The sequence below is a fragment of the Bos taurus genome, chromosome 10 (assembly GCF_002263795.3).
Source record: "Bos taurus isolate L1 Dominette 01449 registration number 42190680 breed Hereford chromosome 10, ARS-UCD2.0, whole genome shotgun sequence".
Classification (NCBI taxonomy): domain Eukaryota; kingdom Metazoa; phylum Chordata; class Mammalia; order Artiodactyla; family Bovidae; genus Bos; species Bos taurus.
The window spans coordinates 7,808,433-7,834,490 of NC_037337.1; the positions used below are offsets into that span (position 1 = coordinate 7,808,433).

The 26,058-nt window shown below is 41.8% G+C and overlaps 1 protein-coding gene across 2 annotated transcripts in view; it reads left to right on the top strand.

Annotated features, from left to right (window-relative positions):
- The window catches only part of IQGAP2 (IQ motif containing GTPase activating protein 2), a 308,957-nt gene that overhangs the window by 182,940 nt on the left and 99,959 nt on the right, over window positions 1–26,058 (top strand). For both annotated transcript variants that reach the window (XM_002690436.6, XM_059890756.1), the window contains exons 6-12: window positions 6,118–6,185; window positions 6,538–6,651; window positions 7,487–7,665; window positions 9,745–9,832; window positions 14,246–14,409; window positions 17,037–17,197; window positions 25,719–25,843. In XM_002690436.6, coding sequence (XP_002690482.3) covers window positions 6,118–6,185; window positions 6,538–6,651; window positions 7,487–7,665; window positions 9,745–9,832; window positions 14,246–14,409; window positions 17,037–17,197; window positions 25,719–25,843 — 899 coding nt within the window. The remainder of the gene's footprint in view (window positions 1–6,117; window positions 6,186–6,537; window positions 6,652–7,486; window positions 7,666–9,744; window positions 9,833–14,245; window positions 14,410–17,036; window positions 17,198–25,718; window positions 25,844–26,058) is intronic.

Here is a 26,058-nt window from a genome sequence, read left to right on the forward strand (position 1 = left end):
CTCCTGGGCTCTAGAGCACAGGCTCAGTAGGTGTGGTGCGTGGGCTCAGTTCCTCTACAGCACATGGGACCTTAATGGCTCAGGAATCGAACCTGAGTCTCCTGCACTGGCACGCTGATTCTTTACCACCAGGGGATCCTGTTGCTTGTTTGTTTGTTTTAATCATCTGTAGTAAGAAAGAGTGCTATCCATTGACCAGAAAATTGAGGTAACTCAGAAGGAAATGGCAACCCACTCCAGTGTTCTTGCCTGGAGAATCCCAGGGACAGGAGAGCCTGGTAGGCTGCTCTCTATGGGGTCGCACAGAGTTGGACATGACTGAAGCAACTTAGCAGCAGCAGCAGCAGCAGCATGACAGAAAGCAAACAGATAGGACTGGATTGACTGAGAAACAAAACAGAGGGCCACAGCCCAGAAACCGTTGAGTTGTGCAGCAAAGCTTGGACCTGCTGTGGGGTTTGGGGGTTTTGATGGGAAGAGGCGAGCCCTAAGCCAGCATAATTTGGATTAGTTAGACCTGCTGAACCTACTCATCCTTCCCCAAGACAAGTGTAGATGCTGATGGCAGGGTAGCACACCAGTGCCCAAGAAGACACAGGGAACCCCAGTCTAAGAGGATAAGACAGTGAGCACCCTCTGGGCATCAGCCTCCTTGTTCCTCTCCCATCTCCCTAAGGCTGGCTTCTGTCACGGGATGCTTGTGGTTTAGTTGCTAAGTCCTGTCCGACTCTTGTGGCCCCATGGACTGTAGCCCACCAGGCTCCTCTGACCATGGGATTCTCCAGGCAAGAATACTGGAGTGGGTTGTCATTTCTTCCTGCAGGGGATCTTCCCAACCCAAGAATCGAACTCAGGTCTCCTGCATTGCAGGCAGTTTCTTTACCAACAGGGCTACCAGGGAAGCCTCTGTCACGGGGACCTGCAGCCAACAGTGACAAACAGTTGCAAGTCTCAGACCTCAAGATGAGCCCCAAATCAGGAAATGCCAGACATTTGAAGGAAACGACAGCTCTGAAAGAGGAATTACATTCAACAAACAGAACCAACACCCAGGGAACAAATGAAAATAGTCAAATACGTGCACGTAGTGAGTAATTCATTTCGTCTACTTAGTAAATATGCTGATAAATAGCAAAACCAAAGATAAAACTAAGAAAGAAGAAAACTGGATACAGATTAAATTAGAAAGTAAACTAATAAAATGTATTTACCTAAACTTTTATTGCATAATCTGAAAATTTAAAAATGCATCTAAAATTCCAGATTATCTCAACATTACATAGGAGGGGAGATAGAAGTGGAAATATATTAAGGATAACTGATATTCGTTAGCTTAGCCTTTGATGCAAGAATATAAATTTCAAGTATGTTAAAACTAACAATATTATTATAATATACATAAATATACACATTAAATATGAAATTACTTTATGTATAAAATTTATTAGAAGAGATTTGATGGGAGACTCCTAGTTAAATTTTACTGTCACATTTTCAATGTTTTTCCCATTCAATTACTTTTATACTTTTTTTTTTTTTTGGTCAACTTGTTCAGGTGTATTTTTTAATTTAGTTGTAAAAGGGGATAAAACTACAAATCAGGAACCATGAAAGAATGCATACAGTGGTATTTTTTTTGATCATTTATGGATCTATTTTTATTTTTTCAAGTATGGCTTGATTTTACTTTCCTAGAATTCTTTTGTAACTACACCCCTGTCTGTTTAATTCTGTTGAATTTTGTTGTTTCTGTTACAGCCAGAAGTGTGTGACTAGGTTGATATTTTATTTGGTCCAAGTGACATGAGGTCCCTTTTACCTGGCATATTTTTTCTTGTGTAATAAATTGAGAATTGGTTCATAAAATATTATGGTTTGGGAAATGTCAGCATCCTAGTTTTAATTATAATGACTTGCTGCTGCTGCTGCTAAGTCGCTTCAGTCGTGTCCAACTCTGTGCGACCCCATAGACGGCAGCCCACCAGGCTCTGCCGTCCCTGGGGTTCTCCAGGCAAGAACACTGGAGTGGGTTGCCATTGCCTTCTCCATTGTGTGAAAGTGAAAAGTGAAAGTGAAGTTGTTCAGTCGAGTCTGACTCGTAGTGACGCCATGGACTTGTTATATCCCTGATAATCTCTAAAGACCTAGAATTTAAACTAAGAAATGCATCCTGTCTTTCTAGCTTTAAATTATGAATACATAATGTCTATTTTACATTGAACGATGTTCAGAGTCTAATATGTTTTTCCCTTGTGAATAAGATACAAATATATTGGAATTTAGTAGTAAAATTACCGTATGTTTAAAGTGTCATTTGTCCTTTGGTTGTTGTTTTGAGGGAAAAGAGGGGGGAAAAAAAAAACAGAGAAAGATAAATCCCCCCAGAACACAACCTTTAAAATTCAGAAGTTCATTAATATGCATTTCCTGGAAGAAATTGAAATGGCCAATATGTGTATGAAAAATGCTTACCCTCACAATGAACAAAAGGAAATGTGAACTTTAATGACATTTTTGGCTATCAGATTGGTGAGGTTTTCATGGATAGAATCCTCTGCTCTTAAAGGGACACAGAAAATGGCATTTTCACGGATTGATGGTGGAGTGGGGCCATGCCCATCACCTGGGTGTTAGTTCAGTTAAACACTCAGACTCAGGACTGTGTGCCGTAACCATGTCAATTAGCAGATGCTCAGAAGGAAATACAGCCTGCCAGCAGGACAGCATCAAGCGTTTGCTCTGCAGTGGGGGGCTTCTCAACACTCCACGTAGTTGTCCACACAGCCATTTAGAACCTGTTCTCTTTGGTGCCCTGGGTGATGACGTGGGTGTGAAGTTATGAATGAGACTAACAGTGGTGGTTACTGAAGGCTCCCTGGCTGAGCACCTCAGTCCCCAGGAGCCAGTATGTATTATAGCAGCTCCAGAGCATGGCTTGGAGAAGGCGATGGCACCCACTCCAGTGCTGTTACCCGGAAACTCCCATGGACGGAGGAGCCTGGAGGCTGCAGCCCATGGGGTCGCTGAGAGTCAGACACGACTGAGCGACTTCACTTTCACTTTCCACTTTCATGCATTGGAGAAGGCGATGGCACCCACTCCAGTGCTCTTGCCTGGAAACTCCCATGGACGGAGGAGCCTGGAGGGCTGCAGTTCATGGGGTCGCTGAGAGTCAGACACGACTGAGCGACTTCACTTTCGCTTTCCACTTTCATGCATTGGAGAAGGCGATGGCACCCACTCCAGTGCTGTTACCCGGAAAATCCCAAGGGCGGAGGAGCCTGGAGGCTGCAGCCCATGGGGTCGCTGAGAGTCAGACACGACTGAGCGACTTCACTTTCACTTTCCACTTTCATGCATTGGAGAAGGCAGTGGCACCCACTCCAGTGCTCTTGCCTGGAAACTCCCATGGACGGAGGAGCCTGGAGGGCTGCAGCCCATGGGGTCGCTGAGAGTCAGACACGACTGAGCGACTTCACTTTCACTTTCCACTTTCATGCATTGGAGAAGGCGATGGCACCCACTCCAGTGCTCTTGCCTGGAAACTCCCATGGACGGAGGAGCCTGGAGGGCTGCAGTTCATGGGGTCGCTGAGAGTCAGACACGACTGAGCGACTTCACTTTCACTTTCCACTTTCATGCATTGGAGAAGGCGATGGCACCCACTCCAGTGCTGTTACCCGGAAAATCCCATGGACGGAGGAGCCTGGAGGGCTGCAGCCCACGGGGTCGCTGAGAGTCGGGCACGACTGAGCGACTTCACTTTCACTTTCCACTTTCATGCATTGGAGAAGGCAGTGGCACCCACTCCAGCACTGTTACCCGGAAAATCCCATGGACGGAGGAGCCTGGAGGGCTGCAGCCCATGGGGTCGCTGAGAGTCGGGCACGACTGAGCGACTTCACTTTCACTTTCCACTTTCATGCATTGGAGAAGGAAATGGCAACCCACTCCAGTGTTCTTGCCTGGAGAATCCCATGGACGGAGAAGCCTGATAGGCTGCAGTCCATGGGGTCGTACAGAGTTGGACACGACTGAAGCGACTTAGCAGCAGCATAGCATGGCTTCCCAGTTTCCTACAAGTGTGCCAGTTACAAGAGTCACTGAACTCAGGAACACCTAAGCTGTGTATAGCCTACTAGGTATTTATGATTCCTTCTAGTCAAGATGCAGTTTGCCAATCAAGGGTTATTTTTCTCCTAAGCAATGATGCTTAGTAACATGGTTGTCAGTATACATTTATTGGGCGCCTGGGGGAACAGAGCTTGAAACTGAACTGAAGGAGGGCATATTCTGTTGTAGAAGGGAGAGGAGTTTCATTAACTCTTTGCTCACAGAGAATAAATGTATAATCTCTTTTTAAGTAGACAATTTGATAATATATATTAAAAGTTTTGTGTATATATCCTTTCAATTTGATAATTTTCTTTGCAGGAATTTATGTGATGAATAAGATATATGCATAAGTTCAGTTCAGTTGCTCCGTAGTGTCTGACCCTTTGCGACCCCGTAGACTGATGTGCCTGTATAAATAGGTTCACTGCAACAGTATTTATCATAGTGGATAATTAATGATCATCTAAATGCTCAGCAATTGGTTAAGCAAAATATGGTACATTCATATTATAGAATACTGTTTGGTGGCTCCAATGGTAAAGAATCTGCCTGCAGTGTGGGAGACCCCGGCTTGATTCCTGGGTGGGAGAGATCCTCTGGAGAAGGGAATGGCTCCCCACTCCAGTCTTCTCGCCTGGAGAATCCCATGGACAGAGGAACCTGGTGGGCCACAGTCTATGGGGTCACAAAGAGCCGGACGAGACTAAGTGATTAACGCTTTCACTTTTTTCATGTAAATTTATGAAATAGATATTTCCAGAAACAATATTAAAATGATTTATATCAAAGTATTTACTGTTTAACTCTGAATGATGGTTTTCTATATATTCTTTTGAAACCATGGATCAGTAATTTTTAGCTTTGATCACATATTACTTTTCTAAGTGATTATTTCTTACAAAGATCGAAAAATTTAATTTCAATGGATACTGCTTACACTGATGAATCATGCATTTTAAGAGTTTTCATTCCATTAAGAAGGCTTGATCTTGAACTCTTTTAATGAAATTTTGTGTTTATAAACTACTCAGATCTGTCTCATATCAACATTTGAAATAAGTCTTGAAATACTCCAAACTGTCAAAATCATTCTCAGTTCATTTTCCTGTATACTGTATTTGTAATTCTAACGTCTAATTAAAATTTCCTAAGTTATAAGTCTATCAGAACTGATATTAAGTGAATACAGAATTTTTAGTCGGGTTGTAGAGTTGATCTTGGGGGGCTGGGAAGGTTAAAACACATGTAGTTCAGAAACTATGGCTCAATGCTTTTGAGGTGAAAAGTCACATAACTAAATATTTTCATCCTCTTTGGTAGAATTTAGATGTCAGACTCTAGCTTCTTTTGTCAGATTACAGGCAGGTTAGTTGTGACCATCATTGCTTCCTATTGAACTTTTTAAAAATATGTACACATTTCTTTGCATTTTCCGCTTTTTTAAATATATCCACGTCATAGTAATATATCCAGTCATAGTAATATATCCACATCGTGGTTTGTCTTTAACATCTTTCCGTCTACCAGTAGTCTTGCTGCTCTGTTTATTGGTTCAGAATGTATAAAACAGATAGTTCTCCAAGGGGGTATATGGTACTTGGAGGCATATATAGGTCTGGAAAGGAACATATAATTTCAGCTCTACTTTAAGCAAAATGAAGTCATGTAATATCCAAAGAAATGTTTCTTGCATTTGTTACTTGCTGTTTTGTGTTGTGTCCCTTAGCCTCCTTATAACTGGATGACTAGGTTAGTTCGCCTGTGGACGTGCTGTGTAGTTCAGAAGACTAGTTTCCCAGACAGTGACTGGGACTCTAGTCCTAGTCCCAGTAGGGACTGTGTCACCCTGGGACTCAGTTTCCTCATCTGTAAGATGCATGGATTAGCTAAGATGGTCTCTTAGGTGTTTCTCAAATAAAAAGACCCTTAAGATGTATGTAATTTCTAGCTCTAAGATTTATGATGATGAAGTTTCTGATAGTTTTATGGTTTCTCTTTCAGTCTATATCTGTTCAAACTAGGAATTGCACCCCAGATCCAGGATTTGCTGGGCAAAGTAGACTTCACAGGTACTATTCTTTATCTTGATAATCTTTTACAGTGTGGTTATTAAGAACATGTATAAAATTAAAAAAAAAAAAAAAGAAAATGTAGCGATATTTTTTTTTCATTTTGATATTGATTCTCTTTTTTTCCTTTCTATTGATCAGAGGAGAAAACTTGCTTATTGTCTTTAGGCTCTGCCAAGTGTCTGTTTCCTCACCTTTGTGAAATGAGAAAGGGAGGCTGGCTTCTTTCTAAGGCTCTTCTTTAGAATTGACCCCATGTTCTTGATGAACACATTTCTTGACACAAATACCCTCAGTCCTGCCTCCATCTCTATGGCTTTCATTGATTTTTTTGGCTGTTGTTCTTTTTCAGAGGAAGAAATCAGTAATATGAGAAAGGAGCTTGAGAAATATGGAATACAAATGCCATCTTTCAGCAAAATAGGTGGTATTCTGGCTAATGAACTGTCTGTGGATGAAGCTGCACGTGAGTTTACTTAAGATTCAGACTTGCCAACGGCATGAGACTGACCTATTCTTGATTTTGGTTATAAGAAATAGGATATTTAGAAGATATTATAAGCACTCTAAATTTTTTTATAATATGTATTATAGGTAATTGACTTGAGCACATCAGAATATAACCAAATAATTGACCTTGGACTCTAGACATCTGCTTGTACAATGCAATTTAAGAAGTTCCAGAAATATCTTTACTCTCCCAAACGTTTCTCTGCGTTCTTTGTCCTTAGATTTCAGCAGCAGGGTACTCACCGCTGGGAATCTTTCCATGCTTCGAGTTAAATTGCAGTCGTCTCTTGAAGACAACATGATACTTTCAAAGTGTCACCCTGCAAACTCCCAGTGGTTGCCATAGTGTTTGATTCACATTCAATGCAAGTTGAATAAATGAATGCTATGCTAATGCTATGCTAAGTCACTTCAGTCGTGTCCGACTCTGTGTGACCTCATAGACAGCAGCCCACCAGGCTCCACCGTCCCTGGGATTCTCCAGGCAAGAACACTGGAGTGGGTTGCCATTTCCTTCTCCAATGCATGAAAGTGAAAAGAGAAAGTGAAGTCTCTCAGTCGTGTCCGAATAAATGAATAGGAATCATATAACAGATGCTGAGGACCTGAGATAAATGCGCAGGGCGGGAGGTTGTCACAGGGATGTGCTGTGATGTGTCTGAGGTTCTATTGTCTGAATTCTTGACTGGACCCCATGGAAGAAAGTAAAACTGCTTAAGTTGTGCCCAGTCGGTACACCTGTCCGTGTTGGCTTTTGCTGATAAAGTTCTTTTTTTCTTTTTACTTTGCAGTGCATGCTGCAGTCATAGCCATTAATGAAGCTATTGAAAAAGGAATCGCTGAGCAGACCATTGTAACGCTAAGAAACCCAAACGCAGTTTTGACTTTAGTGGATGACGATCTCGCACAGGAATATCAGAAGGAACTCTGGGAAGCCAAGAAAAGAAAAGAGGAAAATGCAAGGCTGAAGGTATTCAGTTAGATTCTGAGTGCTCAATACAGTAAGAAGCATGGTTATACATTGCTAGTTTGAAACAGCTTTAATGTTATGAGGGATATTTTTAAAGCCACTGGCTGTGGTCTCTCTAGCCACAGGCTATTGGTTTGGTGAAGTATAAAGGAAAAAGAAGACCATATCCTCTGTAAGGAAATTAGGTTTTCTTTTTTGATGAGTATTACAGGTAGCAAGGATGAAAGATCATGTTGAAAACTTATCAAGAAGGTGTAGAAGCAGCAGTTAAAGATTTTCCCTAGTTGAATAGCACCAGCAGACCTCGTATTAGGTGGCTCACCTTCAGATTTATTACTAGAAGCTAATCATTGAGTGTGGTGAGGTTAGAGAAGATGCTTTTGAATTCGCTTTCCTTGTATTTTCTCCATAGTTTGCCCTCATATTTGAAGAAGTGAGTTCCCTCCTTGGAAAGTCAGCTCCTGACCCTCACTTTATATTTCCTGCCTCCTGTCTTACGGAAAACTTTGCACTCAGATTCCACTTCCTCACCAGCTTTCCCCTCCTTAAAATCTTGCCATGTCAGCTTCAGCTCCGTTACCAAAGTAGCCCCTTTATCTTCGCTTTTTCTCAGGGGATGGCATTGGGCACACTTGCCCCACACTGCCCCTGGCCTTAAACTGCCTGCTTCGCCACCCCCCACCCATGTTTTCTGGGCCTCTCTGCTGCTCTGGACGTCCTCTGCATCTCTTCACATCTCTGCTTGTTCCTCCCCCTAAATGTGGAGAGCCTTCAACATCTGACATTAAATCACTCTTTTCTCTGCACTTCCTCCATTGAGCTCATCTACTTGTTGAAGAACTCAAGCTGTCAGCTTGATGCCCTCATCCCTTTGCCCTGCCCCATCAGGAAGATGCTCGTCCCTACCCTACCCTTCTCAGAAACGTGCCTTATACTGACTTCCCTTTGGAATGACCCCCACACTGTTTCAGAACTTTCTTTATGCCCTCTGTGTCCTGGGCATCACTACCCTGTGCCGCCTTTACTTGCTGGGCTGACCTCCATCCGCCCCCCTTCTCATGTCACCACTCCTGCCTCAGCCCTGCCCCTCCTGACCTTGTCTCAGGGCTCTTCCCCTTGGGTTCCCTGGCTTCCTATCATTTTCCAAACCAAGCCCTCTCCCAAGTTCCAGGTTGCAAAATTGATCTTTAGCTACAGATCTGATGTCATCCCACCAGAAACCTCCCCTGATTCCCTGCTGCCTACTGAGTCAAGCACAGGTCCTTCTGTTGGCCTCAAAAGATTCCAGCATACCCAACCTACCTCCCCATCTTTCTGGCTAACCCAGGACACGCACTCTGACTGTAGCCCTGACACACCAAGCTTTCTCACCGTTGTGATCAAATCCTGTTGCCTACATCCTTCTCTCTCTTCTCTCCCTTGAACATTACTCTCTTCTTCCATAATGGTGATGAAAGTCACTCAGTCATATCTGACCCCATGGACTGTAGCCCACCAGGCTCCTCTGTCCATGGGATTCTCCAGGCAATAATACCAGAGTGGGTAGCCATTCTCTTCTCCAGAGGATCTTCCTGACCCAGGCATCAAGCCCAGGTCTCTTGCACTGCAGGCAGATTCTTTACCATCTGAGCCACCAGGGAAGCCCTCTCTCCCAGGCCCTCCTCAGTTGTTGTCTCTTTTTAAAATCTTTCTTTCCACCCGTGTACTTCCCTAGAATATATTTTGTTCTGCTATATTTGTTATTTATGTTCTTGATTTTTCTGTTAGACTGAATCAAATGGCCAATATTCAGCTGGTTTTGATCTACAAAAAAATGGCAGTATCAAGTGGTCCAACCTAATGTTTTCCACATTAGACAATTAGGGCTTTACAGAGAGTCACTGGGTCTGTTGTTCATTTTTGTAACCCTTGCTGGCATAGCTAACCCTGGCTCTTCACAGAGCAGGCACTCTTAAATGCTTGTATCGAGTTCACATGAATATTAACAAATGGTTTTTAGCACTCTTTAAGATTTTGCTTTTGAATATCAAGCTTTGGAACCACTTAACCTCAAGAATCAATGAAGCCTTTGTTTTGCAGAGTAACTGTATCTCAGAAGAAGAAAGAGATGCATATGAAGAATTGCTGACACAAGCAGAAATCCAAGGCAATATCAATAAAGTCAACAGTGAGTAATGGAAATGGATACTTCTATAAGATGCAAATTTTTCTTATCTGAATCTCAGCAAAACTCTTAACATATATCCTTATAAAAGTGCCTTATATGATGACAGATGCACTAAAAGTGTTGCTCTTAATTCTGGTGCATCATCTGCTGGTTTTCTGTGGAGCTTTTCTGGCCATCTTGTCCCCAGTCCATGCAAAGTATCTCAAAACATCTTGAAGCTAGGTTGACTGTACCTTCCTGTTTCATACAGATACAGTGTATGTCATTTTTTGAACCTATCCCTTATTGGGCTATCCTTAAAGTTCTTTGAGTAAAGATTATGAGTTAACGATTGTCATTCCTTGCCCAGGATTATATGATAACATTTTATTGGAATTGTAAAGCTGTTATTGACACCTCTGCTTTTTCTTACTTCTGAATTATTAGTCTGCAGTGTGTAAGAATTGTTCTCTTACTGCTTGTGTAGCTTCGGTGCAAGTGAATATGTGGCAGACCTATAAATCACATCGTGGCAGGTTTGAATCCCATGGCCCTGAGACTCCATGGAGTCCTACAGGACAATTCTCCTTGGTACCTAGTTCAGTTATGTGACTATAAAGAACAAAAAACTGGGGTGATTAAAATAAGCATGTGCAACTTTAGATACACTAGTCTCTTTATTAGTCTTTTTTGTTTCTCTAATAAAATTTGTTTTTACTTGAGGCAGTAAGGAATTCTCTTTGACATTTATGTCCCCAAGGTCAACCTAAATAACCCACATATACCCTGAAAATGAATACATCAAAGGCCAGTTAGTCCATTTAATAAGGCATGTGAACTTCTGCCAAGTTTAAACTTGGAGTGTCCACTAATTCCAGTAGTCCTAAACCCTCAGTGTAACCTGCTAGGTGAGCCTTGAATGTTCTTTATGGCTCTTAGCGCCTTCAAGGAAATGTGCATCTATAGGTATTACTCAAGAGTGTTCCTCTAAGTTGCTGGTAGAGACATATATTAAAGGCTTCAAACAAGGAGGCCCAGAGAAAATTGATAGATATGTCTAGGAGTTAACCCGAGTGAGTTTGAGAATTTACCTCCATTTACAAGTACTGCGAGCACCGGGATTACTTTCTTTAAGGAACACCTTGACATTTTGAGATGTGTGCTCCTATTTTTATTCTTATTAAATTTTGAACATGTTGGTGATGATACATGAAGTACAATTTCAAGTTTCTCTTTCTGCTCTATTTGAAAGCTGAGAATTTCATTATGCTTGACAGAAATGGATTTTAGGAAGAAACTAATATTGCCAGCGAGACATCTGAGGTTCATAAGCTTAGTGGGGAAATGGTTCCCTAGCTGAATGCCATCCTTTATTTTTGAAATGTTTATAACCACTAGAATAGATTTCTTTTTCATGTTAAATATAATACCTTATATAAATGTTTCATCACTTGATTGAATGACAGAATTTCCTGACCACAAATTTGATGCCAGATTGACTTATGTTTTTTTTCCACTTTTAAGTAAAAAGCATGAGATGATTTGCACTAATGCATAACCAGCTAAAATTATGAAAGACATTGCAGTGTTTAATGGCTTTAAATGCATAGAACATGATTATTCTGAAGGTTTTGATCTCTCCCTGTTGGAAAATTTATAGTAATTCTAGAAATATCTAGTATTAGTCTTGAAAAAATTCTCCAAAGCATATTTTAGCCAGTGACATGACAATGAGACAATGGTATGCTTTAAAATATGTCAGTGTAACTACTTGACAAGCTTTCCCCCAGTCATTGAGCTTGTTGTATTAAAATGTTGAGGTGTCTACATTTGTAGCAGCCATGGTAATGGCAGAAAGTGACAGCTTTGATGATAGCAGTACCAGCTCTGTTTTCAGAGGCTTCGGGTTTGTTTGGACTGCAGTCATTCAACTTAGAGTTTGGTACCTGCTTTCCATTCATTACATATATTCTGTTAAGATTAGGGCTTGAGACTTTGTTAAATGCAGAGTGTAAAAGAGTGGTTAAGCTTACTTTATATTTCTTTTTTTTTAGAAGAAGTGGTTCATTAAGAGTGTTCTAAAGGGTATATTTTTTCTTGTAATATTTTACCATCCAGTTTTCCAAACTTATATAATAGAGTTTTCAAAGGTGAAGTACAGTTGTATTCAGGATAATTAGAGACACAATCCAAAGGCCTTGGATAACCTTAACAGAGCATCAAACACGACAACCAAACACTGACCTTCTTTTCTGGAATTCTTTCATTTATCATACTAGTTCTAAAAATAGAAAAAAGTGTTTGGGTTCTTAGGGTATTATTCTAACTTATTCTAAAAGTGTAAGTTTTCTGGGGCGTGGCATGAAAGACTGCATTAGTTCTAAGTGTTTCCTGTTCTTAAATGAGGTATCTCAGTAGAAAAGCTATTGAGCTTGGCTCCGTGTGAATATAGGTAGAGAAGATAAATTCCCATCTGTTAAAAAGGGTTAGAATAATCTTAACTATAGTCTTGTCATGTGTTAGGGAGACAGACTAATCCTTGAAAACTCTAGAAATGTCTGGGTCTGTGTTGTCTCTACTAACCTGAAACCTTCTCTGTAAGGCAAAACCCCATTGGTTCCGCCCAGTTTCTGTTGCCTGGTAGCAGAGTCCATCACTCATTCTTCCATTTAGTCACAATTCCATTTCTGTTTTCTTGAAACTATACTGAACTTACTGTTCCGAGTACCCTCCATGTGGTCACTAAAATTCAGGTGTTTATAATCTGAATGTTATAACTCGTAGAGACATCACAGAGCTTCTGACTGGATCCGGTAATGTAAACCAAGGCATCTCTGTGATGAGGGCGTTTTTTTATTTTTTAGGTTAAATGATACAGTAGCTCTCCCCCACCCCCACTCCCCACTTATCCACAGTTTTCTTGACGGAAATGTCAATTCCCTACTGTCAATTGCAGTCTGAAAATGTTAGATGGAAATTTCCAGGAATAACGCCTGTCTTTTCAGTTACCTGCTGTTCCAAGTAGCATGGTGAACTCTCACGCCACCCCCTTGGCACGTGGATGGTCACTTTGTCCGGGAGGCCCCACCCTTCAGTCACTTGGTAGCCGTCTCAGTCACCAGACTGTCTGGTGTCATAGTCCTCGTGTCCACGCCGTCCTTGCTTTGCTTAATAATGGCCCCAGAGCCCGAGAGTAGGGATGCTAGCAATTCAGAGATGCCAAAGAGAAGCTATTACATGCCTTCTTTAAGTGGAAAGCCAATGGGTCAATGAAGAAATCAAAAAAATAGCTTGAGATGAATGAAAATGGAAACCCAACTTGCCAAAACTTATGGGTCATAGCAAAAGCAGCTCCAAGAGAGAAGTATATAGCAATACTCAGCTACTTCAAGAAACAAGAAAAATTGTAAAATAACAATAAATAAAACTGAAACAGAGTCATAGGCACAGAGAACAAGCTAATTTTTGCCAGAAGGGGAGATGGATGGGATGGGAGAAATAGTTAAGCTGTTAAGAGGGACACTCTACCAGTATAAAATAAGGAAGTCCTAAGAATGTTATTAGTTATTGTTGTTTATCTCTTACTATGCCTAACTTATAAATTAAACTTTATCACAGATGTGTATATATGGGGCGGGGGCGGGGGGGGGAACAGTACCTGCAGGGTTCGGGTCTGTCGTGATTTCAGGCATCCACTGGAGTTCTTGGAACCATACTAACACATGGGGACCACCATTCCAACGTAGAATTATATACTCATATGACTTTGGTTGTAATAGTTTTAAAAACATATCTGAAATTATATTCCCCTAAAAAACCACACTTTACAAAACACAAGAGATGAGGGAGACTATTTGGAGACTTAAACACCATTCTAGATCAAACAGCAGTGTGCCCGAGCGCCTCCTGTGGGGTCCCGTGGTGCTCATTCAGAGGGAAGATGAAACAGTGGTAGGGCAAGCCTTGCTTCTGGTCTTCACACATCTTTAATCTCCTTGGGGAGGCAGAGCTAACACACAAAGAGTATTAAAGAGCAGTGCCTGTGGGATACACATGGCCCAGTCCTAAACACCAAAACAATGCCCAGGGTGTGAAATTCTCAGGAACTGAAGCCCTGTGAGGACTTGATGGGAGAAATGGTTCCAATGCTGGTCCTGAAAGGAAGAATTTTGCAGGGAAGTCATGCTAGTCAGGAATGCCCTTGTAACTCCAGCTTTATCAATGCCGAGGTTCTTGTAGGGACTAGGTCCAAGGATTAGACTATTTTCCAATTACAAGCTACCAGTTCCAACACTTTGCTTACCATCCAAATGCAACTTTTCAGAGTTCATGGAAGATGACTGCTTAGGCTCTAATCCTTGGAAGTGTGGGCTGGTGGGGTCAGGCCGCAGTGGGAAAGGCACAGGTTCTGATGAAACGTTACTCCGACCCCAGGGCTGGCTGCAGTGGACCACATCAATGCTGTTATTCGGGAGGGTGACCCTGAGAACACCCTGCTTGCACTGCAGAGACCAGAGGCCCAGCTGCCCGTTGTCTATCCTTTTGCTGCTGCGATGTATCAGAATGAACTTTTCAACCTCCAGAAGCAGAACGCCATGGTAAGTCAGAAGAGACTTGGTTACAGAGATGTTCATTCTGAGTCCTAGCAACCAGGAGTGCTGCTGAAGACAGCTGAGTGGAGTGGAGTGTCTCCAGCTTGTGCCAGTCACTGGTCTCGTTGGCTTCCCTGTACCAATTCCACACCACCTTCCGCTTCAACTCCTGCCTTTCATCTCCTTAAAGAATCTGAGAGCATAGTTAGGAAATGCAGTCAGGGCTCTACACAAATACGCACTTCAAACTAGTTGTTCTTATTTTCTCTGTGATTTTTTAAAAACTTGGTATAATTTAATAACAGACTGAAAGTTTTTTTTAATATCTAACTCTCTTGATTTAGATTTCCAGAAATCTGCAACCAAGAGCATTAGCACCATGACTTTGATTTTTGTTAGTGTCTGTTCTTACTATGTTAATGGGATTAAGCAGTAAAATCATATAAGGTTACAGTAAATAAGAGCATATTTATTAGTACAGGATTAACCTAAACAGTGCAACAGAGTGAAAAATCCTAAAGGCAGTGCCAAGAACTTAATGTATGAAAGAGATAATATTTCAAAGACCTGGGAAAAGAAATGAAATCCTTAGAAGCATTTAACCATTTGGGAAAGAAAACATTACCTCACTACACACAGTAGAATAAATTTCCAGTATGAAAGGTTATGTGTAAAAAATCATTTAAAAATTAAAGTTCTGAAAAAACATGGAAGGACATTGGATCTTAAAATCAACAACAGTAGTGCTCTACCAAAAAACAAGAGGAGGAAAGCATAAAGCATAAACAGGCAACTCACAAATATACAGGGACATTTTTATCTATAGTACTGAAAAAAGGAAACAAACCGTATGTTTAACCAGGAACAGACTGCACACCCTACTATTAAATGGAAAAAATGAGATTGAAATATATAGCATTATCTTGTTTTTTACAATTAGAAAAGGAAAATAGTTTAAAAAACCAAAGTCTCTGTAAATGTTTGCATGAATTAAAAAATAACGAAAAGTGTGTGTCACGAAAGGCCTTGGGTAGTAGGGTTTGTTTTCTTATCCTTGCTTATTAAGACTTACAGTGCTTTATAAATAGCTATTGCAGTATGAACTGTGCACACCACTTGTATGTGAATTTTTTTCAATAGTAAATACTATAGTATGATAGGATACACAGTTGGTTGGATCCGAGCATGCAGAAACTAGGATACAGAAGGATGACAATACGGAGGATACGGAAGGATGAGCATATGGAAGACCAACTTACATGGGGGCAGAGGAGCCCGGTGGGCTACGGTCCACAGGGTCACAAAGAGCCGGACATGACTTAGTGACTGAACAACAACAGCTCTGTGGAGATTTTGGACTGCGTGGAGGTTCAGCGCTCCTAACTCTGGTGTTGCTCAGTGGTCAACTCTATTTTGTAATAAAAGAAAAATAAGTTATTTCTTTAAACTGCCTATGGGTTCTCTTGTTCATATTGTCCCCGTTTCTCTAACTCTGAGGCCTAAAGCTACGTACACTCTGACACATTCATCCGTTTTTTCTTTATTTGTCCTCATCTTTTTGGCTGTATACCACTTTAGGTATTTGTGGTGAATCTCAAATGATTCCATTCTGCTCTTTACTTGTAATTTGATACCTTCCTTCTATGTTAAACCCACAGTTAATGGAAGGTCTTTGGATAAAACTTACATGTTCCCTATAAAAACCCTTTTTCCCATTTGCTTTGGAACATAAAATTGTGCTTTGTTAATCTAAAATCAATTCCCTGTGAAATTTCCATGGAGAACCAGAAAGCTATAGTGCATTTTGGTATAAATATTATACATACGGAATATACAATATCCTAAATGTAAAGATAGATATCAGGGTTTTAAAAAATTTATTTTCATGCTTACTCTATGTTCCTTCAATAGGATGGAAGAAATAACCCTTTTGAAGCTGGGCCAAGTCAGTATAAAATGGTTAAAAGGAAAAGAATGGTGAAAGGGGCTTTCTGTAACCTGAGACTCATTTTTTAAATAAGCCTAATCCTTACCTGCTTTTCATTAAGATTTGCCTCACATTTCTTCAAATATCTAGACCCTAGAGTACGTTTAAAATTTCTACCCATTTATAAAAATGTGACTTAGACTAACTTTTTAAAAATTAAAATCTATATTGCTTAATGACTTTGATTTACTTTTCCAGGGTTATCATCTTTAGGTAAAATTCTCCCCTCTTTTCCTTACCCTTAATTCAAACTGAAAGGCATTATTTATACTAATGTCTTACTCTGCACTTAGAGACAGTAACGATGTTATCCAACCGGTGGCTTAATTGTTTGGTAAGACTAAGCCTGTTGGCAGCCAGTATAGCTGCAGATAGGAAGCGGCTGTGGCCATGCAGATGCTTATGGAGTCATAACTAAGGATTGTAATTAACTCAATTCCCCAGACGAGCATCTAAGGAAAATCCAGAAGCCACTGACCTGTTCTTGAAAGCCAATGAAAAATAGATGACCAGGCAGCCCTCTTTGTCCTGGGTTCTCACAATCTCTGACTTTTCTGTACTGTTTGAAGTGAACCTTCTGAACCCCCATCACATACATGGGGTGTGTAAATTTGGGCAGCTTATATTACCGTATGTTTCCTAACAGAACTACTTGGCCCATGAGGAGCTCTTGATTGCGGTGGAAATGCTATCTGCTGTAGCTTTACTCAACCAGGCCTTGGAGAGCAGCGATCTTGTGTCTGTGCAGAATCAACTTAGAAGTCCGACAATAGGCTTTAACAATCTGGACGAGACGTATGTGGAACGGTAAGGGAACGTTTTCCAAACTTCCTTTCAGTGCAGAGATGTGTGTTTGGCAGACCTCACAGATGAACGATTTATTCCTTCCTGAAGAAATCCGTATAACCATGCGTGCTTTTTTTTTTTTTTTTTTGCCATGCTCATTTTCTTAAAAGCTAGTCTACTTTGTTCTAAGAGTCCTTCAAATATTTGAATCCTTCTTCCCAGTTTTCCTTTTAGAGGAACAGAGTCTAAGACGGAGCATCCTATGGCAGTTTCTTACTGTATATATTATTAGCAAAAATTGATAGGCTTAAATAAAATAAATGTTGAATGCATACCTTCCCTTGGGCTTCTTTAGAAAATAACAGAATGTGGAACAGTTGGAAGCAGCCTTAATAATCGTCCAGACCGGTTTCTTAGTTTACTGGCGAGGAAACTGAATCTGGATTTGTGGACCCAAAGTTGGGCAGTTGAGCTTCAAACCTCATTCTTCTGATGGTTAAACCAAAGGACTCCAGAGACCCCAGTGGCTCGTGACAGTGGGTAACGATCTCAACTTAGTGTCTTTTATTTCTTGTTCCTGAAATAAGCTACTCGATAGTATAGTTGATAGAATCAAAAACACTATAGCAGATATAGAGAGAAAACTAAGGGCCAGAATCATCAGTCAGGTCAGTTGCTCAGTCGTCTCTGACTGTTTGCGACCCCATGGACTGCAGCACGCCAGGCTTCCCTGTCCATCACCAACTCCCAGAGCTTACTCAAACTCATGTCCATTGAGTCGGTGATGCCATCCAACCATCTCATCCTCTGTCATCCCCTTCTCCTCCCACCTTCAGTCTTTCCCAGCATCAGGGTCTTTTCCAATGAGTCAGTTCTTTGCATTGGGTCATCAGAGGATTGGAGCTTCCGCTTCAGCATCAGTCCTTCCAGTGAATATCCAGAACAGATTTCCTTTACGACTGACCTCCCTGTAGTCCAAGGGCCAGGATAAGGAGCCCAATTAGAAAGAAAGAGAAGTCGCTCAGTTGTGTCCAACTCTTTGCAACCCCATGGACCGTAGCCTGCCAGGCTCCTTCATCCATGGGATTCTCTGGGCAAGAATACTGGAGTCGGTTGCCATTTCCTTCTCCGGTGGATCATCCTGACCCAGGGATCGAACCCAGGTCTCCCACACTGGAGGCGGATTCTTTACCAGCTGAGCTACCAGGAAAACCCTCATTTTACTTATAAGTGAGCAGTTATGGGTGATCAAGGGCTCAGACTCTCTTCGAGCAGCTTCCTTTGCTTAAGCAAAAGGGACAAAGGGAAAGGAACACTCTCATACAGAGGTAGATGTCACCAGAGTGAACCCTGCCATTCTGGATGTGAGGCCAATTAGAGGTTAAGACAAAGTGAAGTCACTCAGTCGTGTCCGACTCTTTGTGACCCCATAGACTGTAGCCTACCAGGCTCTTCTGTCCATGGGATTTTCCAGGCAATAGTACTGGAGTGGATTGCCATTTCCTTCTCCAGGTTAAGACAAAAGCCCAAGTTAAAACGAGTGAATTTCCATCTTGGATTCTTGTGACCACCAGGGGGAGATGTCTGCATAGATCTTGACAAAAGCACTTACTGGTTCTGGAATTGCTGAAGTAGGTAAGTCTCTTGAGTGACGTACAGTCCAGTCGTACAGGAGACATAAAGACTTGCTAGATTTTTTTAAAATGGTATTTGACCACTTGTCTATGTAGAGAATGGCCCCAAAGTAGTAGAACAGCCACCAGGGAAGCCCTAGTAGAACAGTGGCCTTTGCTTGTTTTTGGTCATCTTGGAAAAACTGATGTTCTTATGCAACTTAATTTGACGACTTGGTTTCTATAACTTCTTAGAGTCTATTTCCAAGGTAATTTATTTCGACCTCTGCTGTTTATGTTAATAGCGCCATCCTCTCCTCCAAGCTTAGACACCTCACGTTAACGTGAGTTTTTCTTTGCGTTTGTGAGATACCCTTGAGCTATGCATAGCCTGCTCACTTTTTCCCAGACAGTAGCCAGTATGTGTGCACCGCACCTCTGCATAACGTTTCCATTTCCCAGCGAGCACTTCATTTAGACATTTCACTTTTGCTTTTGAAATGACCTCCAAATTGGTCTTGCTCTGTCTCTGCCGTCCTCATTCATTCTTTTCTAACTAGGCTTTTCTGCTTTCTCAGTTAGAGAAGGCAGAGTTGGTCTCTTCGTTATGAAGCCTAAAGGTCTAACGGGACTTGTTGATGAGATCATTTTCAAGACACAGAGCATCCCTGCGACCTCCCTCTAAATGACAGTACCCCCTCCCTCCAAATCACTCACTTTGAGGATTAAAAATTCTCTCTTCCTCTATCTCAATTTACAAATAACCCATTAAGGAAATGGACCCACACCCCATTTGAGAACCTGTGATTTTCAACTGGGGACATGAATAGGCTTTAGAGTGCAAATATTCTGTATGAAAGACTTCTAAAATTTTATTTTAAAATAAAATAACATATTTTAGCACTTTCCAGGTCACCTGGATGACGCAATACCAACAGGAGTTTCCTGAGCCCCTTTGGTTCTTACACGGATTGTTGCTTTGGTCCCAAGTGGTCTCCTGCAGCCTCAACATCTCAGTTTACATGCTAGCTTTTAACCAGGTTCTTGGAAGCCCAAGAGGGCAGGTTTTCAACTTTAAGAAACACCTGGGGTAACAGGCAAATTTGGCCTTGGAATACAGAATGAAGCAGAGCAAAGACTGATAGAGTTTTGCCAAGAAAATGCACTGGTCATAACAAACACCCTCTTCCAACAGCACAAGAGAAGACTCTACACATGGACATCACCAGATGGTCAACACCGAAATCAGATTCATTATATTCTTTGCAGCCAAAGATGGAGAAGCTCTATAGAGTCAGCAAAAACAAGACCAGGAGCTGACTGTGGCTCAGACCATGAACTCCTTATTGCCAAATTCAGACTTAAATTGAAGAAAGTAGGGAAAACCACTAGACCATTCAGGTATGACCTACATCAAATCCCTTCTGATTATACAGTGGAAGTGAGAAATAGATTTAAGGGCCTAGATCTGATAGATAGAGTGCCTGATGAACTATGGAATGAGGTTCGTGACATTGTACAGGAGACAGGGATCAAGACCATCCCCATGGAAAAGAAATGCAAAAAAGCAAAATGGCTGTCTGGGGAGGCCTTACAAATAGCTGTGAAAAGAAGAGAAGCGAAAAGCAAAGGAGAAAAGGAAAGATATAAACATCTGAATGCAGAGTTCCAAAGAATAGCAAGAAGAGATAAGAAAGCCTTCCTCAGCGATCAATGCAAAGAAATAGAGGAAAACAACAAAATGGGAAAGACTAGGGATCTCTTCAAGAAAATCAGAGATACCAAAGGAACATTTCATGCAAAGATGGGCTCAATAAAGGACAGAAATGGTATGGACCTAACAGAAGCAGAAGATATTAAGAGATGGCAAGAATACACAGAAGAACTGTACAAAAAAGATCTTCACGACCCAGTTAATCACGGTGGTGTGATCACTGACCTAGAGCCAGACATCCTGGAATGTGAAGTCAAGTGGGCCTTAGAAAGCATCACTACAAACAAAGCTAGTGGAGGTGATGGAATTCCAGTTGAGCTATTCCAAATCCTGAAAGATGATGCTGTGAAAGTGCTGCACTCAAGATGCCAGCAAATGTGGAAAACTCAGCAGTGGCCACAGGACTGGAAAAGGTCAGTTTTCATTCCAATCCCAAAGAAGGACAATGCCAAAGAATGCTCAAACTACCGCACAATTGCACTCATCTCACATGCTAGGAAAGTAATGCTCAAAATTCTCCAAGCCAGGCTTCAGCAATACATGAACCGTGAACTTCCTGATGTTCAAGCTGGTTTTAGAAAAGGCAGAGGAACCAGAGATCAAATTGCCAACATCTGCTGGATCATCAAGAAAGCAAGAGAGTTCCAGAAAAGCATCTATTTCTGCTTTATTGACTATGCCAAAGCCTTTGACTGTGTGGATCACAATAAACTGTGGAAAATTCTGAAAGAGATGGGAATACCAGACCACCTGATCTGCCTCTTGAGAAATTTGTATGCAGGTCAGGAAGCAACAGTTAGAACTGGACATGGAACAACAGACTGGTTCCAAATAGGAAAAGGAGTTCATCAAGGCTGTATATTGTCACCCTGTTTATTTAACTTCTATGCAGAGTACATCATGAGAAACGCTGGACTGGAAGAAACACAAGCTAGAATCAAGATTGCCGGGAGAAATATCAATAACCTCAGGTATGCAGATGACACCACCCTTATGGCAGAAAGTGAAGAGGAGCTCAAAAGCCTCTTGATGAAAGTGAAAGTGGAGAGTGAAAAAGTTGGCTTAAAGCTCAACATTCAGAAAACGAAGATCATGGCATTGGGTACCATCACTTCATGGGAAATAGATGGGGAAACAGTGGAAACAGTGTCAGACTTTATTTTTCTGGGCTCCAAAATCACTACAGATGGTGACTGCAGCCATGAAATTAAAGGACGCTTACTCCTTGGAAGGAAAGTTATGACCAACCTAGATAGCATATTCAAAAGCAGAGACAATACTTTGCCAACAAAGGTTCGTCTAGTCAAGGCTATGGTTTTTCCAGTGGTCATGTATGGATGTGAGAGTTGGACTGTGAAGAAGGCTGAGCGCCGAAGAATTGATGCTTTTGAACTGTGGTGTTGGAGAAGACTCTTGAGAGTCCCTTGGACTGCAAGGAGATCCAACCAGTCCATTCTGAAGGAGATCAGCCCTGGGATTTCTTTGGAGGGAATGATGCTGAAGCTGAAACTCCAATACTTTGGCCACCTCATGCAAAGGGTTGACTCATTGGAAAAGACTCTGATGCTGGGAGGGATTGGGGGCAGGAGTAGAAGGGGACGACAGAGGATGAGATGGCTGGATGACATCACTGACTCGATGGACGTGAGTCTGAGTGAACTCCGGGAGTTGGTGATGGACAGAGAGGCCTGGTGTGCTGTGATTCATGGGGTCGCAAAGAGTCGGACACGACTGAGCAACTGATCTGATCTGATAGCTCTCCCTTATGGTCTTAGAGCTTCTTCATAGTACACGGGTGCTGGGCAGGGCCACCTGGCTGTGAATTCTTACAAGGTCACTACCCATTTACCATGACTTCTGCCCTTGGGACTCTGTTTCCCAGAAAGATTCTTTTGCCCAATTCTCACAAGAGTGATACAGGGTTGGCATTGGCTCTGGGCATACGGTGTTCCCAGATTAATTATTCTAAAATGTACTTACGTTTATCATGCGCCTCCCTACGACTGTCCTCTGTTCTCATCTGAATTACCCTCAACGTGGTGTTCTGCTCTTAGCTCTAGCCCTAGTCCTTCTATTTTGTGCTTCAGCCAAGCTGGATCCAGACACACACTGTTCTTTCTGGCTTATCTGCTCATAAGCATACTTGTCTCACCACTAGGAACACAATGCCTGTCACCCATCTCCACCTAGGGAGCTCTGGAGCTCCCAAGCTATCCGTGCCAGAGATGATGCTTCTGTGAACTAGTCCCATGCTTCTCCCACCCCAGCTAACATCACCTCTTCTGAGAACTAACATGATGTGGTTAAAGGTTAAACATAGCCTTGGAGCCAAACATTATCTGTGTGACTCTTCCTAGCCAAGCCCCTTTCTCTTCATCTGTAAAGCACAGAAACACACACCCAACAGAAGCACCTGCTCTGCATTTGCAGAGCCTCTGTGAGCCTGTCCCAGGCCAGCTGCTCCATCGCTGAGGGTTTCTGTCTGCTTCTCCTTCCTTGGAATTCTGTTACTTCCACTCTTATGTACAACCTCTAATTTTATGACTTTTCCCATGCTCTGCTGTTATACCCTATTTGAGCTTCTTTTTCATCTTAATATGAGCTGAAAGGCTTCCCAGGTGGCGCAAGTCTTCTTGCCTGGAAAACTCCATGGACCGAGGAGCCTGGTGGGCTACAGTCCATGGGATCGCATAGAGTCAGACACAAATGAAGCGACTTAGCGCAATGGGCTGAAAGCTCCCCGACATACGGCTGCATCTTGTCCCTTCCGGTCTCCCGATAGTGCCTGCCACAGGTTTTGTACACAGTTTGTACTTCATAAGCATCTGCTGAATGAAGCTGACATTTTAGTCTTCTTCAAAGCTCCCCAAGTGTGTTAGAAAGGTAATCTTACTAGCCTAACCATAGCAGACCCCAAAGGGAACTCTCAGAAAGGTGGGGAAGGAAAAGACATAGGCCTGTTGGGTCTATATCAACTACAGCAAGTTGATATCTTTCGTGCTGGAGACTAATACTCATATGGAACGCCTGTGGAGCTCTGCTGTGTTATTCATCGTATTTTTCCCTTTTACCAGTATTTGTTCATTTACAAGGAAATGGTGGGTGAGTGTGGATTTTATTTTTTTCCTTCTGTTCATCCTTAAGCTTTTCCATTTTGTTCCCACTGGGTCATCATTTAGATGTCAGATATATGAAATGCCTGAAAGGATTTTGCACTTTCTTATAGAATGGCTCCCATCTATAATGGATACTAGTGAGTGCAAGTTGCCGTTTATCCATTGTCATCGTGGTCAGTGTTATTTATTATACGTTGCTACTCATAAGTGGTTCCCTGGTGGCTCAGATGATAATCTGCCTGCAATGAAAGAGACCCAGATCAATCCCTGAATTGGAAAGATCCCCTGGAAAAGGAAATGGCAACCCATTGCAGTACTCTTGCCTGGAGAATCCCATGGACAGAGGAGCCTGGTAGGCTGCAGTCCGTGGGGTCGTTAGGAGTTGGACACGACTGAGCGACTTCACTTTCACTTTCATGCATTGGAGAAGGAAATGGAAACCCACTCCAGTGTTCTTGCCTGGAGAATCCCAGGGATGGGGGAGCCTGGCGGGCTGCCATCTATGGGGTCGCACAGAGTCAGACACGACTGAAGCAACTTAGCAGCAGCAGCATTAGCAATGAAAGAGATCCAGATCAATCCCTGGATTGGAAAGATCCCCTGGAAAAGGAAATGGGACAGAGGAGCCTGGTGGGCTACAGTCCATAGGGTCGCAAAGAGTCAAACATGACTGAAGTGACTTAGCATACACTCAAATGTAGAAAAGTATTTTCTTAGGTTTATAACTCTTGATAAGGTGAGAATCTCACACAGGACCTTGAGACACTTTCAAGCCTGTGTTTGGTAATGCCTTGTTCAGACACGGAAAATGAGTCCTCCCCCCTACTTCCTATTCTGAATGATATTTTTCTCTTTCAAGCTACACCCAATGGAAGACATCTCAGTGTCACCCTGGAGTGTGCAGAACTTTGAGAAAACCTGTCACAATGAGAAAACAGTTATAGATTCAATGCAGTGTTACTTCTTTGAACCTCTGCTGTAAATCTGTTGGTTCTATTCAGAAGTCAAATTGCAAAGTGAATCAGTATATATGTAGAGGATTGATCTTCACTTCTCTGGTATAAAGATGCACAAGCAAATTAAACTATTGGGTTTCTAAACTTTGGCCTGGAATAATTTACTCATGTGAGCTTATGGTTGTAACTTTGTTTCTATTATTTCAAATGGGAAAATTGATTACTAAGAAACGAAAGTCTCTTAGTAATATGTCAAGATGAAGTATCAGATTATCTTTTTCCTCAAAATTTCTCAAGACAAGAAAAATAATCAGCGCATCGACCAAGTTCTGTTCTCCAGAAGGTGAGGAGGAGGGTCAGGGGTCCGATTGAGGTGTAAGAGTGGGATGACAGGGAGCAGACACAGGAGCGAGGTAGTAGCTGTGTGAAGCCTGAGGAATGGACAGGTGAAGAGGAATTCCAGGACATTCTAGTTCAACTCACACACCACCTCGTCAAGAAAACAGGCAGTGAAGTCGCATAATCTTCACCAAGGTTTCTGGAACTGCAGTTGCATTTTATTTGGTTTGTCGTTGGGTGTATGTATTAGGCTACAAGGTAACCCAGCTATGTTAGGGTTACAGTAAAAATAAAAAAAGAAAGGTGGGGGGGGCTCTCAAGGCTTGGATTTGGTGAAGGAAAGAGAAAAGAAAAAAAGGGCCTTTGATGGAAAGATTAGAAGCCATGGTAATTCTGAATTTTACATCATAATAGTCATCTGGAGTCTGAGCAGAACCAAGACATACAAAGGAAAGGAAAAATAGTTACTAAAAAAAACTAGTAACTTCACAAAGTTAAGGAGGTTGAGGTTTCTTTGCTTGAGATAAATGCAAGATTGGAATTTGAGGGACTTTTTATTAAAAAACATTTGTGCCTAGAAGTATTTGAAGGACAAAAACAACATTATTAGTCTAAGTGAGCTTGGTGTATGTTGACAGAGCTGCGCAAGACACTTTTACTTGCCTTTCTACTCTTTGTCTAACTTCATAACATCACATTGGGCCACGTGTGTCAAACTTAAGATGTCTGCCAAATTTAAGACGCGTAACATGAGCGAAGAATGAATGTCTCTGATAGGCGCTGTGCTTGTTTTCTCTCCTACAGTTATGCAAATGCTCTTCTCGCCATTAAACTGGAAGCCTTATCCCAAGAGCAAGATACCTTAAGCTGGAATGAAATTCAGAATTGTATCGATATGGTTAATATCGAAATTCAAGAAGAGAATGACCGTAAGTATGGAAGAGTTTCCTTCCCTAGTTATGGTGGGAGAATGAGGTAGCTGGACAGCACAGATCTCTAGATCAGGGCTGCCAATCTTTTGCTCATGGAGCCCTATGAGTAAACATTCTTCTTACAGGTATGTATGTATTTATATATAAATGTTATTTCTGTGCTACTATCCCAATGTGTTATAAACATTACAAAGCAAACATAAGACATAAAA